At 39.0% G+C, this 16,095-nt stretch overlaps 2 protein-coding genes across 2 annotated transcripts; one reads left to right on the forward strand and one right to left on the reverse strand.

The window, feature by feature from the left end:
* Positions 1 to 6,094: 6,094 nt before the first annotated feature.
* LOC138891194 (uncharacterized) lies at positions 6,095 to 7,767 on the reverse strand. Its single transcript, XM_070174306.1, has 3 exons — positions 6,733 to 7,767; positions 6,459 to 6,569; positions 6,095 to 6,328 (listed from the first exon to the last, which is right to left on the reverse strand). Exons 1-3 carry the CDS (start codon positions 7,765 to 7,767, stop codon positions 6,095 to 6,097), a joined length of 1,380 nt encoding a protein of 459 aa, XP_070030407.1.
* A 7,532-nt stretch (positions 7,768 to 15,299) lies between these two features.
* LOC104230779 (transcriptional regulator TAC1-like) lies at positions 15,300 to 15,872 on the forward strand. The gene has a single exon (XM_009783656.1). It carries the CDS (start codon positions 15,300 to 15,302, stop codon positions 15,870 to 15,872), a length of 573 nt encoding a protein of 190 aa, XP_009781958.1.
* The last annotated feature ends 223 nt before the right edge of the window (positions 15,873 to 16,095 follow it).

The raw sequence follows: 16,095 nt of genomic DNA on the forward strand, positions 1-16,095 counted from the left end.
AAATGATGTAAGAACTTTAGTTGGTCAAGGAATAAGTGGATACTGGAAACAGTGCAGTGCAGGCAGAAACAGTGCAGGCAGTTACGTCGCTTCCAGCTGTGTCCAATTGACTTTGTACTGCTACAAGGAAACCATAAGGGTATCAAGTCCTTGTTTGGTTTTCTATCTCCTGAAGCTATAGCAGTTCACCTTTAACTGGAATCTGTTAAACTTGCAGTATAGTCCAATTAGGTCAGGTTCCCTATCTGGTTCTTAATAGTAAGTTTGTTAGATTATCAAAACATAATGCAATGACATTTAAAACCTATCAATTTTTCCTTTATTGATGATGACAAGCTTAACATCGAAATAGTAGATGTAGAGCAGTGAGAACCAGATTAAGATCAGTGAGAACCAGATTAAGTAACAGGAGAACACAAGTTTCACAATCAGTTCCCCCTGACTTTATGCCTTCCTTATTTCTCATTTTTATCTACTACACTTTTATTATTCCCCCTTTTGGCATCAGGAAAAAGGCACTAACAGATAAACAACATAAAGAAGTCTAACCAAGCTAACTCATGCCACATATGTGCACACAACATAATAGAGCAGAGAAACATAGAATTTAAGCAATGAGATAATAAAAAGAGGATAGATTTGACATTAAGAAAAATTTTATATGCCTTCGCTTAAAAAGCGAAGGCAACATTGGACTGTTAAGATGGGAGCAGCACTGTTTCATCCTAACCACATCAAAAAAAGTAAACAAAACATCTGCCATACAAAAAAAACTTAACAAAAAACATTTCCAGAAACTGGTCACTGAAGGGGTACTTAGGGGGCACTAGGAGCAAAGGGCTTGAAAGCTGCAGCAAGTGTTTGGAGAACAAGGTCTATTCGGGCATTGGCTGACTTTTGCTCATTGAGTAGTTCTGCTTTCAGGTTCTTTACTTGTGCCCTGAGATTAGCATTCTCTTTTGTCAAACGAGCTACCTCATCATTTGACGCAGGAACCCCTTGGACTTGCTGACCTTCCAGGATATCATTCCTGGCCTTCAACTGACGAATCTCCTCAGCTGCACTGTTATGAGCATTAATAAGTTATGAGACGGCTGATGTACTTCCTACTCCCCCATTCTTTTCTATGCACTCGCATTCTTCCAATGTTGTCTGTGAGAAAGTCTACTTCTCAGTCCCCACCTTCCATGTCCCTAGTGGCACCTCGAAGAATTTAAACACTTGCATAAGCAAGAACCCATAGGGAGGGCCATGATTACCATCTTTGAAGGTGGCGACCTTTTGCATGTGTTCAATCATAATAGCAGGTAAACTCACAGGAGTAAAGCTATTCAGTTTCTCCATCAAGAACAGGTCAGACTTAGAAGTCACTGACCTCCTCTTAGCTCGAGGCAATAGAACTTTGTTTACCAATTAGAATAGTAGCTGATAGACATGGAGTAACGCTTTCTTATGGATCTGGTCCCCCTTATGGTTTGCATTGTCTTTTACCATGGCAATTCTAAAGTAAAACTTACGCACATCCTTTACACTGAACACACCAGCTGTAGGAACTTTAAGGATCTCTCCAAGCAACTTTACATCAAATACGATGTCTACTCCATTCACCAAAGCACAGATGTGGTCTGTCTCAACAGAAATGAGGCTAGCAAAGAAGCTTTGTATCTCAACCTCATATGCCTTAGGTACATCTATTTGGAATAGATGTGCCCATCGTTGAAACTTGACCATTTCAAGAATTTGTCGCATACTAGCCATCTTAGAGATTGCTGGGGCAAAAGTACGACCCAACAGGACTTTTTGGTGCCTCAAGCGTTTTGAGCCAAGGCTGACTTCACTTCTTATCCTCTTCACAGAACCAGGTTCCTGAATAAGTTCAGACTTTCGTTTGCCAGATTTACCACCACTGGATTTCTCCTTTCCCTTGGATTTGACTAACACATCCTCGTCAGATATCGAGAATTCACTCACAACATCTTTCAACTTGGAGCTAGAGGTTGAATCCTTCTCTATTGAAGCAGGTTGCTTCTTTTTCTGAGACCATCTAACCAGTTAACCAGGTTCATCTGGTGTTTCCTCTTCCACCTCTACTACAGGGATCGCTTTATCACTTACGGGAATACCATCTTTCACCAGCTTCCTCATTTGCTTATTACTACCCTTTTTGCTCTTTTGAATGGCAGAGTCGTAGGCCACTTTAGCTTGCAACCTGGTAGTGCGTCGCTTGGTGGAAGACTCAGGGGTGGACACCACCCTTCGCTTTACTATGAACGCATCAAGAACGAGGTTGTCTAAATCCTCTTCATCACTAGACCTCATCTCAGGTGCTGGTATTTCTAAGGGAACATCATCAAATGTAGGAGCACAACTGTCCTGGGAATGAGAACCCTGACCTGGGTCCTCTAGAGAGGGGTCAGGTTCCTTATGTGAGGGCCCAGTAGTATCTGCTAGTGCAACACCTTCAACAGTTACAATGGCTAATTCGTCGCCCATACCTTGTACCTTATTTTTCTGGGAGATGATATCATGTAGTACACCATCAGCAGACACCATAAAGACGGTTACGACATTTTCTTCCTCAATCGGTACTATTGCCACCACGGAATCAGTAGCAACAATGGCTGAACCCTCTATGACCTTAGGGTTTTGACCTTGTTCACCACTTGGTCTTTGATTAGTGGGAACCTCAGAAGGTGGAGAGAACGGATCAACAATTTTAGGGGTTTCTAAAATAGAGAGAGAAGGGAAATCTGGGTAAGTTTTAGCGGGAAGAGTAGGAGTGGTTAAAGAGGGCTCAGCTGGGGTGGAGGACTTCTTAGGTATTTTAGTAACAAGTATGACTGAGGTAGTGAGGTCAAAATTTGTATTAGCCATTGGAAAGATGGAGCGAAGGTGCTTTGGGAAATTCGAATAGAAGACTAATGGATTGTGGAGAACAAAAAGAGGGGTTTTATTAAGAATGGATAATTATGAAGAGAGAGAGATAGGCACCGGTTTTGACACGTCGATTGGGCATGGAGAAGTGCAACGTTTCAGAGGGAGATGGAACGATTTGAAGTGAAGAGATGTGATAGCAAGATCTGAAAAGTTGGATGACATGGTAGTTGTGTTTTGTACCTTTTTAATAAAGAATGCACAAAACTACTAATATTTGGTACAAGAACCAGGTTTTGACCTATTATTTGAAAATATTAATCCTCGTTTATCATCCATGCATTGCATCTAGCTTCTATACTCATATTGTGTGTTTACCTGCAATAGTATTGAAGTGAGTTAGACAGGGCCATAAAACACTTTTAGCCAATTTTTCTTGAAGATGTTTTTCATAGCCAAATAATGAGGGATCAGATTCTCAATGGGCTTTAAAAGCCCCAACTTTACTTTGTTTCTTTCAAAATGTTCCTTACTTAGTGTCTTGGTAAAAAGGTATGCAATTTGATCTTCTGTACTATAGAACTTCATACATATCAACCTTTTCTCCATATTGTCCCTCAGAAAGTGATGCCTCACATCAATATGCTTGGTCCTTTTGTGTTGAACTGGATTCTTGGTCATGTTGAGTACACTTGTGTTATCACATAGAAGGGGCACACTCTCAGTGAGTACCCTAAAGTCTTCTAGTTGTTGCTTGATCCACAAAAGTTGTGCACAACATGATGTTGCGACTATATATTCTACTTCAGCTGTTGACAGAGCCACTAAGTTTTGCTTCTTTGTGCCCCAAGAGATGAGACATGAGCCTGAGAAGTGAGCTATTCCAAAAGTGCTTTTCCTATACAAGATATCCTGCATAGTCTGCATCAGCGTATCCAATAAGATTAAAGCTATCACCTGAGGGATAATAAAGGACCAGGTCTTGCGTTCCTTTAAGATATCTCAGAATTCTTTTGGCTTCCTTCAAGTGACATTCCTTGGGATTTGATTGAAATCTCGTACATAAGCCCACACTGAAGATAATATCAGGTCTACTTGCAGTAAGATAGAGAAGAGACCCAATAATGCCTCTATACATGGTTTGATTCAAAGGAGATCCAACTTCATCCATGTCCAGTCGAATGGTCGTAGCCATGGGAGTGTCTATCACCTTTGATGATTCCATGTCAAACCTCTTCAAGAGCTCCCTGATGTATTTTTGCTGACAAATGAATGTACCCTTTAGGGATTATTTTATTTGAAGGCCCAAGAAGAAGTTCAGTTCCCCCATCATACTCATTTCAAACTCACTTCCCATGAGTTTTGCAAATTCTTCACACAGAGAATCAACTATTGCCCCAAAAATGATATCATCAACATAAACCTGAACAATGAGCAGGTTCCTTCCCCGTTTTTTAGGAACAGGGTGTTGTCAATTTTCCCTCTTTTAAAGCCATTTTCCAAGAGAAATTTTGACAGTCTTTCATACCAAGCTCGAGGAACTTGCTTCAGCCTATACAATGCTTTGTCCAGTTTAAACACATGTTCAGTGTATTCATGACATTCAAACCCAGGAAGTTGCTTCACATAGACTTCTTCCTTAAGAAGTCCATTTAGAAATGCACTTTTGACATCCATTTGGAACAAGGTTAATTCCGTATGAGATGTAAAAGCGATTAGAATTCTAATAGCTTCCATGTAAGTGACCAAAGTAAACGTTTCATCATAGTCAATCCCTTCCTTCTGATTACAGCCTTGAACTACTAGCCTGGCTTTTTTCCTTGTGGTAATTCCATGTTCATCAAGCTTGTTTCTGAATACCCACCTGGTTCCTATAATGGTTCGATTTGAGGGTCTGGGTACCATGTTCCAAACATTGTTCCTTTCAAACTGATGTAACTCGTCTTGCATGGCTGTAATCCAATCTGCATTTTTCAAGGCTTCCTTGATATGCTTGGGTTCTATCTGGGAGAGAAAAGCTGAGAAGGCAAGTGATTTCTAGCTTTTGACCTGGTTTATACTCCGTAATCTAGAGGAGTAATTATGTTGTCAAGAGGATGAGAGCTTTTGTGTCTCCAGTTAGACGTCTGAGATTTATTTAGAGAGAACGTGGGTGCATTTGATTGGTTTTACTGTGTTCTCTCTGGTGCTAGTGGAGTACCCTAAACTGCATCAACCATTCTTTCTTCAGCTTCAGTGATTGTAATTGAAGTACCTGGTTCCATTGAAGATGAGGTAGTGTTGTCTTCACTCAGGTCTTTTACTTGGCTCATCATGTCTGCCTTTCCATTTGTCATGTCAATGACTTCACTGGGAACTAGTAAAAGTTCTCCATCTTGATCTTCTTCAATACTCTTCTCACAGGATGAATAAGACTCATCAAAAATAACATGAACACTTTCCTCAACACATTGAGTCAGCTTATTATATATCTTGTATTCTTTGCTTTGAGAAGAGTAGCTCACAAATATTCCTTCATCACTTTTGGCATCGAATTTACCAAGCTGATCCTTTCCATTATTGAGAACATAACATTTGCACCCAAATGTTCTTAGGTGAGTCAACTTGGGTTTCCTTCCATTCAGCACCTCATATGGGGTTTTGTTCATGAGGGATCTGATCATGCACCTGTTCACCAAGTAGCAGGCAGTGTTGACTGCTTCAGCCCAGAAGTTCTTTGCAATTCCACTGTCGACTAGCATTGTTCTTGCCATCTCTTCCAGAATTCTGGTCTTCCTTTCCACTACTCCATTTTGCTGGGGAATTCTGGGAGCTGGGAAGTTGTGGTAATGCCATTTTCATTGCAAAACTCATCAAATTTGGCATTGTCAAATTCTGTTCCATGATCTGACCTAATGCATGCGACTCTAGACTCCATCTTCACCTGGATTTTCTTCACAAAGTCCACAAATACTTCAAAGGTTTCATCTTTAGTTCTAAGAAACAGAGTCCATGTGAATCTGGACTAGTCATCCACTATCACAAAGATGTATCTTTTTCCTCCTCTGCTTTGCACTCTCATGGGACCACACAGGTCCATATGCAAAAGCTCTAGTGGCTTTGAAGTGCTGACATCCCTTTTAGACTTAAAAGAGGACTTCACATGTTTTCTCTTAGCACAGGCATCACAAATTTTTTGCACCTTGAATTTTGACATGGGCAGACTATGGACCAGGTCCTTCTAAATTAGTTTGTTCAGAAGAGAAAAGCTTGTGTGCCCCAGTCTTCTATGCCACATTTCATCTTCATCATCAACGGCTTTCAGACAACTCATATCACTACTTTGTAAGGACTTAAAATTAGCAACATATATGTTCTTATATCTCTTGGCCACAAGTACCACTTCACCAGTTATCAGATCAGTAACTATACACATCTTAGACAAGAATTCCACCTTGTTTTCCTTATCACAGATCTGAGAGACACTTAAAAAGACTGTACTTAAGGCCATTGACATAGTACATATTTTCAATAGAATGAATGAGTGACTTCCCGACTTTTTTAACTCCAAGAATGTATCCCTTTTTCCCATTGCCAAAGGATACACTCCCTCCTTGCAGGGCTTTTAGTGAAAGAAAGTCCATGGTGTTCCCAGTCATGTGCTTTGAACACCCATTATCCATGAACCACTGTTGACCGTTTCCTTTTATTGTTCCCTGCACAAGAAGGTCAGGAGTTAGTTTTAGGAACCCAAGCAAGTTTGGGTCTCTTGTAGTAGGCAAGAGGATGAATAAGAGCTCTCTTAGTCCATGCAGGTAATGTGCATTTTTTGTGAGTGGAACTTGGTCCCCCTTTTGTAGTCATCTTTTTAGCAATCACTTTGTTTTTCTGAACAGACTGAACCCTGGCCAGGCAATTTTCTTTGACATGCCCATTGTTCCCACAATGGGTACAGAGCCAGTTATCAGAAATAGTGACGTACTTATTGTGAGGGTTGTAAGGAGTTTTCTCCCTTTGGAACCCTAAACCCTGCCTATATCCACCATTATTAGTGTATATGGCAGTGATAGCTTCTGAGGACCAGGTCCACTTTAGGAACTTTTCAAGATCATTTTTTACTCTTTCCAGATCAGCTTGGAGGTTCCTGTTTTTCTCAATTTCAGCACACATCCTAATTCTCACAGCTTTCAACTCATTTTCAAGCCTAATGTGTTCCACACTAGCTATTTCTTTTGGTTTTCCAGAATTTCCATGTTTTGACTTAGTCCTTGGTCTCTCTATTGTTTCCCGTAGATCTGCAATTACTGCCAAGAAATCATTTCTATCTTCTTTGAATTTTTCAATAGTTTCCCTATGGTCTATAACTACAGCCACTAAGTCATCTCTAGTTTGTTCAGCTTCTCCTAGTTCTACAGTCAAGGAATCCCTATCCTCCACAAGACTATGATAGACATCAATCAATACACTAGCTAAAGACATGAGTTTCTTGGGAGAGTATGATTTCAGATTTCTCCGAACATCCCTGAAATCTACCTCCTTATTGTCATCGTTTTTATTATTATCTGATTGGGACATCAAATCAAAGGTTGAGTCATATTCATTTTGCTCGCATGCAACTGCCATCACGGAGCTATCACCAGCATCAGTTTCATCTTCAGACTCACCAGAGGAATCTCCCCATGCTGTAAGAGCCTGTTTCATCACATTATGAGCAGATCTTTTTCTTTTGAAGTCCTTAGAAGGAAATGGGTTCCTCTTAGCTGCTTTTTTAGGGTTGTTCTTGGAAAATTCTTGCTTCAAGAGAGGACAGTTTTTGATGAAGTGTCCAAACTTTCCACACTTATGATAGTGATCATAGTTTTTTGGTTTGCTAGAGCTGCCCCTTTTTAGAAATTCTCCATTTCTTCTGACCATCTTCTAAAACCTTTTGGCTAAGTAAGACATGTCAACGTCTTCATAACTTGAGTCATTGCTATCAGCTTTGAGTACCAGGTTCTTTTATTTCTTTTATTCTCTTCTTTCACTGTTTATCTTCCCCTTCATCTCGTAGGTCTTCAGATTTCCAATAAGCTCTTTCGTGGTCAGCTCCTGCAAGTCCTTTGATTCAGTAATGACATTCACCTTAATTTCCCATGGGCTAGGCAGAATACTGAGGATTTTCCTCACTATCTTGTTTCTAGGAATGGTTTCGCCAAGTGAATGTAACTCATTTATGATGGAAGGGAATCTTGTGTGCATATCTTGAATAGATTCATCGTACTTTATCCTAAAGAATTCATACTCTGTAGTTAGTATATCGATCTTAGACTGTTTTACTTGGGTAGTTCCCTCATGAGTTATTTGTAAAGCTTCTCATATCTCTTTAGCAGTGTCACAAGCAGAAATTCTATTATATTCTTCAGGTCCTATTCCACACACCAAAATTTTCTTGGTACGAAAATTCTTCTCCACAGCTTTCCTATCTGCGTCAGTGTATTCTTTACTGGTTTTTGACAATGAAAATGGGAGTTCTTCCAGTACCTTTGTTGGAACATAAGGACCATCACATATGATATCTCATAACTCAGAATTCTCAGCCATGATAAAATCATGCATTTTTGTTTTCCACCACCCATAGTATTGTCCATTGAACCTGGGTGGTCGGTATATAGATTGACCTTCTTCAAAATTTGGTGGAGCAGCCATAAAGATCCTTCCTAGGTGTTGGCCTGATAGGAGGAACCCGCTCTAATACCAATTGTTAGTTTGTATGAGTCCATCAAACAGTAGAGTACCTGGTCCTCTACGAGATTCTGCTGAGAATGCTAATAAACTGTAAGTAAATGAGACAAGAAATTTTTACATGGAAAAATCCCACACAAGGGGACCAAAAACCACAACCTACACCTGTAGGCTTTCAACTTCACTAACTTGTAAAAACCTATTACAAGCCACTTTGTAATGACTCCATTACAAAGAATTCAACTCAACTAACTTGTGGTACTCTTACCACAAGCCACTTTGTGACTCCCTAGTTACAAAGACTTTCACTAACTTGTGATTCTCTCGCCACTTTGTCACTTTACAGTTACAAAGGCTTTTGCTTATGACAAGACCTAGTCATAACATAAGCTCAAAGAGTTTACAGATTTTACAAGAAGATTCCTAATCAACGCTTCTAGCTAAGCAATTTTGGAAATATAATAAGTATAATAAAAAATTTACAACTCAACTAAGTACAATAAGATATTGACTTTAGGAACTAGTCCGTAGTAGCGTTCAACTTTGTTTTTCAAGCTTGTGAGAATTGATTTCTCTATTTTTGCAAAAGGCTTGAATGAGAAACAGAAATGTTCAAGTGATGTTTTGTATAAACTCATTGTTAATACACCTTGATGACATCACTTGAAATGATGTAAGAACGTTAGTTGGTCAAGGAATAAGTGGATACTGGAAACAGTGCAGTGCAGGCAGAAATAATGCATGCAATAACGTCGCTTCCAGCTGTGTCCAATTGACTTTGTACTGCTGCGAGGAAACCACAAGGGTATCAGGTCCTTGTTTGGTTTCGTATCTCCTGAAGCTATAGTAGTTCACCTTTAGCTGGAATCCATTAAACTTGCAGTATAGTCCAAGTAGGTCAAGTTCCCTATGTGGTTCTTAACAATAAGTTTGTTAGATCATTAAAACATAATGCAAGGACATTTAAAACCTGTCAGCCTTCACATTGTCCACGACGGTGATGTCTTCGATGGCCTTGATTTTATCGGGGTTGATCATGATCCCCCGATTCGACACCATGAAGCTCAAGAATTTGCCCAAACCAAATCCGAAAATACATTTCTCGGGGTTGAGCTTCATGTTATATTTCCTCAAAATCTTGAATGTTTCCTACAAATGAGCCAAATGGTCCTATGCGCAGGGACTTAACTAGCATGCCATGCATATAAACTTCCATTGACTTACCTATTTGTTCTTCGAACATTTTATTTACTAGGAGTTGGTAAGTAACTCTAATATTTTTTAGCCCGAAGGGCATTACATTATAACAATATGTTCCATACTTGGTGATAAATGAAGTCTTTTCCTGGTCTTCCGGGTTCATTTGAATTTGATTGTACCCGGAGTAGGCATGGAGAAAGCTAGGATCTCATGGCCAGCCATGGCGTCGATCATACGATCGATGTTAGGCAGTGAAAAAGAATCTTTGGGGCATGCCTTGTTTAGATCTTTATAATCTACACACATTCTAAGTTTGTTCCCTTTTTAGGACGACGACTACATTAGCTAACCATTCGGGATATTTTACCTCCCGAATAGACCCTATCTTGAGAATTTTAGTTACCTCGTCCTTTATGAATGCGTTCTTTACCTCGGACTGAGGACTTCTCTTTTGTTTCACCGGTTTGAACCTGGGGTCAAGGCTTAGCCGATGCGTCATTATCACCAATGGGATCCCTGTCTTGAGTTCAGGGGTCAATCCCGTTCGCAAGTAAATATTTCGCTCAGGCAGGTACTCGATTCATATAACCTGTTCCAGCTCTTCTACCGATGATTTGGTGGCGTCCGAATATTTGGGAATGATAAAAGTTTGAGGAGTTAGAAAATACTCCTCTTCTTCTATCCCCTATTTCCTTGATTTGGTCGAGGTCGGTGGCTGTGATTGCTATTTGGCTTTCTTTTTACCTTTGGTGCTCAACCTTTCCGAGGTTGATAACGTCGATATCGGCTTATGTCATCAACCTCAAACATTTCCTTTGCAGCATGCTGCTCCCCATATACTATTTTACACCATCCGTCGTCGGGAATTTCATCATTTGGTGGAGAATAGAGGGGACTGCCCTCATGTTGTCGATCCAAGGACTTCTGAGTAGGGCATTGACCTCATGTCACCCTCGATCATGTGGAATTTTGTATCTTGAATGGTTCTAGCCACGTTCACCGGCAAAATAATCTCCCCTTTAGTTGTTTCACTGGCCATATTAAAGTCGTTTAAGACTCGAGCTGCAGGCACGATTTGATCTTGTAGGCCGAGTTGATCCACGACCCTTGATCGGATGATATTCGCCGAACTACCTGGATTCATTAAAACACGCTTAACTTGAATTTTATTTAATAAGAGAGAAATTACCAGAGCGTCGTTGTGTGGCTGAGAAATTCCTTCTGCTTCTTCGTCGTTGAATGATAAGGAGCCTTCGAGCACATAATCTCGGGTTCGTTTCTCCCTGGTGATTGATATCTTAGTGCGTTTGAATATGGATCCCTGTGGAATGTCGACCCCACCGACGATCATATGAATGACATGTTGGGGTTCCTCCTATTCATTTTTCCTGTTTGCATCCCTTTCTCTAAAATAATTCTTGGCTCGATCACTGAGGAACTCTCGAAGGTGTCCCTAATTGAATATATGGGCTACCTCATCTCTTAATTTCCTGCAATCCTCGGTCTTGTGGACATGCGTTCCATGATACTTGCACATCAAATTTGGGTTTCTTTGGGAAGAATTGGTCTGTATGGGTCTGGGCCACCTAATATCTTTGATCCTTCCAATTGATGATACAATGCCCGACGCATCGATACTAAAGTTATATTCCGATAATCGAGGTGCCTCTATGGGATCAGCAATGAAAACCACTTTTGCTCATAAGTCCCCGAGAATTCTGTCCTTAATCACTTCTTCGGTCATCCCGGGCAGAATTGCATCCTAAACCATTATTCCTTCGATCTGTGGCATATGGTTGATATCGTTCTCTGTTCAACCTTGGCTCCCTGACGACGTCCCTCGGGGTTTTAACTGTCGACCTATTTGGATGTACTGAACCGAAGGGCCTCCTAATTAGTTGTCCTCGACCCTAGTCTTCGATTGATATCTATTGTGCACATCTGCCTAAGTCACGCTGGATACTCGATCAAATTTTGCTTCAACTATCGTGACGCTATCGAACTATGTTCGTTCAACCCTTGAGTCAAAGCTTGAACGGTCCAATCATCTATGACCGGTGGCAACTCCATGGGTTCCATCTGAAATTGTGATACGAACTTCCTCGGCATTTCATTATCCCTTTGTCTTATCTTGAACAAGTTCGATTTTCTTGTTGCGACCTTTATGGCCCCGGCGTGTGCCTTTGCGAAAGAATTTGCGAACATGACAAAGAGTCGATGGAAGTTGGGGGCAGGTTGTGGTACCAAATTATTGCCCCCTTTGACAAAGTTTCCCCAAATTTTTTCAACAAAACGGACTCAATCTCATCATCTTCTAAGTCATTTCCCTTTATTCCACACGTGTACGAAGTGATGTGTTCATTAGAATCGGTAGTCCCACTGTACTTAGGTATGTCCGGCATACGGAACTTCTTAGGAATGGGCTTCAGAGCTGCACTTTGAGGAAAAGGTTTCTGCACGAACATTTTCGAATCCAACCCCTTTAGGATCAGGGGTGCCCCCGGTATCTGATCAACTCGGGAGTTGTATGTTTCCACTTTTTATCATTGTCTTCGATTTTCTTCTCTCCTGACTCAATTCTTTTGGTGAGCTCCTCGAGCATTTTCATTATTGCATGATTAGTCCCTGATTCGTTACCATTCGACCTTTTTGGCACTGGCTCGGTACGGCGAGTGATTTTTAGCTCGACCCCACTCGGAGTCCTATGTTGATTTTGCAACTAAGCAATAGTGGCTTGCTAAGCCTGTAGCATCTCGAATATCACCTGGACACTAACTCATCTTTCTCTTCTGCCCTGTGTACCTTGACCACCAGATCGGCCTTCCCTGTGTCCCTTCGGGGTCCGCGCCTAGATCCGCATTTAGAGAAACGTGTGACCTGATATCGACTGGATCGGCAATCGGTGCTCCCTAGAGATTAGTCGGTGGCACCCCGGCTCTTGGAGCAATTACATTGTCATTTTCCCCGTAAAAACCGAGACCATCATCACCATGTACGGGTGCATTTTGTGAGTTTGAAATGTTTTAACCTGAGGAAAAAAAATACTTGACAAGAACAAGCGTTAAACAACGTGTGTTATCAAAATTAGCACTGAAACAATCCCTATATCCTTAGCCTCACGGTTGGCGCCAAACTGTTTACCCTAAAATTCGAGTAACAATTAAACTTATATTGTGGTTTTAAGGATATGTGATTTAATCCAATACCAATTGATAAACAAGGAATTAAACAGAAATAAATCAAACTGGTATGCAAGTCGAATCTCAGCATCTACTATGGTAATCTCGAGGTGTGATAATAGGAATGACAAATGATAAAGCAGCTCTGATGAACAGTAAAGTGAAATAGCAAGAAAGTAATGAATGTATATATTCTTTTCAATCAATAATGAATGTTACAAATGGATGGGATCCCTCTTTATAGAATAGAGGAGTCCTAAATAAGGTACACTTCTAATTATAGTAGAAAATCATATTTGACAACTGATTAACCGCCAAGGACTAATCCATTCTGAAATCCACGCCATTATTCGATCCGTTGCGGGTATCTCGCTCGTTCCGCTACTGAATTATATCGCCATCATCTTGAAGTATACCATCTTCTGACCTCGGTAAGTCATATCGACCTCGATCTTGGAAAAGAACTTTGACCCCGAACTCGACGTCCTGGCCTTCCGACGTGGTATCATTTTTTCCATCAAAAGACGAAATCGGATAGCCCCGATTTCCACCGTATACAACATCAATAATGACATGCCTAGTTATAACCTATAACTTTTGTTTAAATAATATATTCGGTGTTTAAAATTAATTAAATATATATAAATATTAAATTTAGAACCTAATTACTAACATTTGAAATCGTCGTTCTAAAATCAAGAACACATAAATTAAAATCTTGGCTTCGCCTTTCAATAATGAGATTAAAAGAATTTAACATCATCGCGCATTGTGGAAGTATACTTACAGTAATCTTGCGTCTCGTTTAATGATTAAAATCAAGTTTTGAAGAGAGAACCTCTCTCGTCATAAGAGATGAAACCTTGTAATTGTAAAAGTATATATTAAATAATATATATGAAGAGATGTGAGATAAGATCAAGTCAATTATAAATGAGATAGTGGCCGTACTTTGTAGAACATTCTAATTCAACATAGTAGTACTAATTTCTTCAGACTTAGACAATGAAAAGAAAGAAGAAGGAGAATATTATTTCGTTAAAAAATCAAACTTTTAAACTGTCTTTCGTCCCACTCAATACTGTTGCTAAGACTAGTTACTGCTGAAATAGTCACTGGTGCACGTGTGGAGATTTGGGACATCGAGTAGAGATAATACAAACAATTCAATTCCTATATATTGGGCTCGTTTGGTAGGGTGTATAAAAATAATACTGAATAAAGTGTATTAATAATACTTTGGTTAGTAATGTTGAAATTAGTTATGGTAAGATTATTTTTTATCGGCTATTTAGTTTGATGTATTAAAAATAACAAGCATTGTATAAAAATACCTTCCATATTCTTCGGATGGAAAAAGTTTGAAAAATGCAGTTTTATCTTTATACATGCTTACTCATGTCTTAAAAACTATAGTATTGCTAATGATATGGTTTGTTGTGCATAAAAATAGTAAGGAATATGGTATATAACTAATATATGTATTAGTTATACATAAATTGAAACACACTATACATATTATTTTTCTTAATATATCCTACCAAACGACCCATTAAGGTTTTTTTTAATATTACATCATCTAAGAAATAGTTACAATTGTATATTTATAATAAATGAAACTAATAATATGTATAATGAATTAACCGATTTATTATAATAAGTTCAATTAAACTGTTAGATGTAAATAATATACTCCGAGTGCATGTAAATTAAATCCACAAATAATTGAAAGCAGGGAAACATGCCGGCAGGAATAGAAAAATATATAGGGGCAAATTTCAACTAAAAACAATAAAAGAAGTTCTCCCTCCGTTTCAATTTATGTGAACATGTTTGATTGAGCACGGGGTTTTAAGAAAAAAGGAATACTTATGAAATTTGTGATCCTAAAAAAGTCAAAAAGGAGTCCAGAGTATTTTTTGTGGTTATAGAAGCTTGGTAGAATTGAAAGTTTAATCTAAATTATTTCCAAATTTAGAAAGGGTCATTCTTTTTTAAACGGACCAAAAAAGAAATATATTCACATAAACTGGAAGGAGTATTATTCTTACTTAAAAACAAAACTAAAATAAGTTCTAGATGAAATAATATGGAGAAGGGCCTACACATACAAATTAAGGCAAAATTTCTCCATTGTCCTTGTCATTGTCTCCTCAACTTACTCTAAAATTTCTCAATCACTTATAAAATGATCTGAACTGAAGAATTGCAAAACCACTTTGATTTTCTATCTCTAGTTTCTCAAACCCCAAGTAAAAATCTTTCAACCTAGTGTATTTTCAAGGAACAAGAAGGGAAAAAAAACAAAGACCACTTGCTCTTGTTGCTAGCTAAAATTCAACACCAATGGCATCTGAAAAGAACAACAACTATTCCGATAGCTCAAGCGAAGACAACGATCGCGAATCGGAGAAATTCAACGACGACAACACCGGGATTGGACGTTCTTATGAGTGTAATTTCTGCAAAAGAGGTTTTACAAATGCTCAAGCTTTGGGTGGTCATATGAACATCCATAGGAAAGATAAGTTGAAAGCTAAGCAAAATTCTAATCAAGAATCTTCTTCAATTTATTCAAGAAAATCTCAAGATCAAGCTAACGCCTTTGATAGTTCAAGGTATTATGCACCTATTTCAAGTCATGAGCAACATCACTATTATTCTAGGGCACAAATGAATTACCAATTTTACTACCAACATCCAAACCCTAGCTACCAACATGTTCATGATTCGCGTCCGATGCAAGAAAATTACAATTATTTTGGTATGCATGACAATTATTATGATACCAACCTTAGTCTGAGAATTGAACCTACACTTATTGACGATGAAGAAGAAGAAGAAGAAGGCAAGAAAGATGTCGATGTCGATGAAAATGAACTCGATCTGGAACTTCGTCTTGGCTATAATAATCACTGATTAATTGCCGTGGGTGATCAATTTTCAATTCCATATTTAGTTGTTTGAAGAAAAAGCTTGTGTACAGAAAGCATGTTTCTATGGGTGAGTAAAATGTTTAAGTTGTTTCTTTAAATGCTTCAATTTCTCTCAAGAAATATATGTGCATATATTTACATACACACAAAGCAATAAAAATCTTTGTGCCTATATAGGTATGTGCATATAGTTTGCAAGTTATAAT

Source organism: Nicotiana sylvestris, chromosome 1 (assembly GCF_000393655.2).
Source record: "Nicotiana sylvestris chromosome 1, ASM39365v2, whole genome shotgun sequence".
In the NCBI taxonomy this organism is placed as follows: Eukaryota; Viridiplantae; Streptophyta; class Magnoliopsida; order Solanales; family Solanaceae; genus Nicotiana; species Nicotiana sylvestris.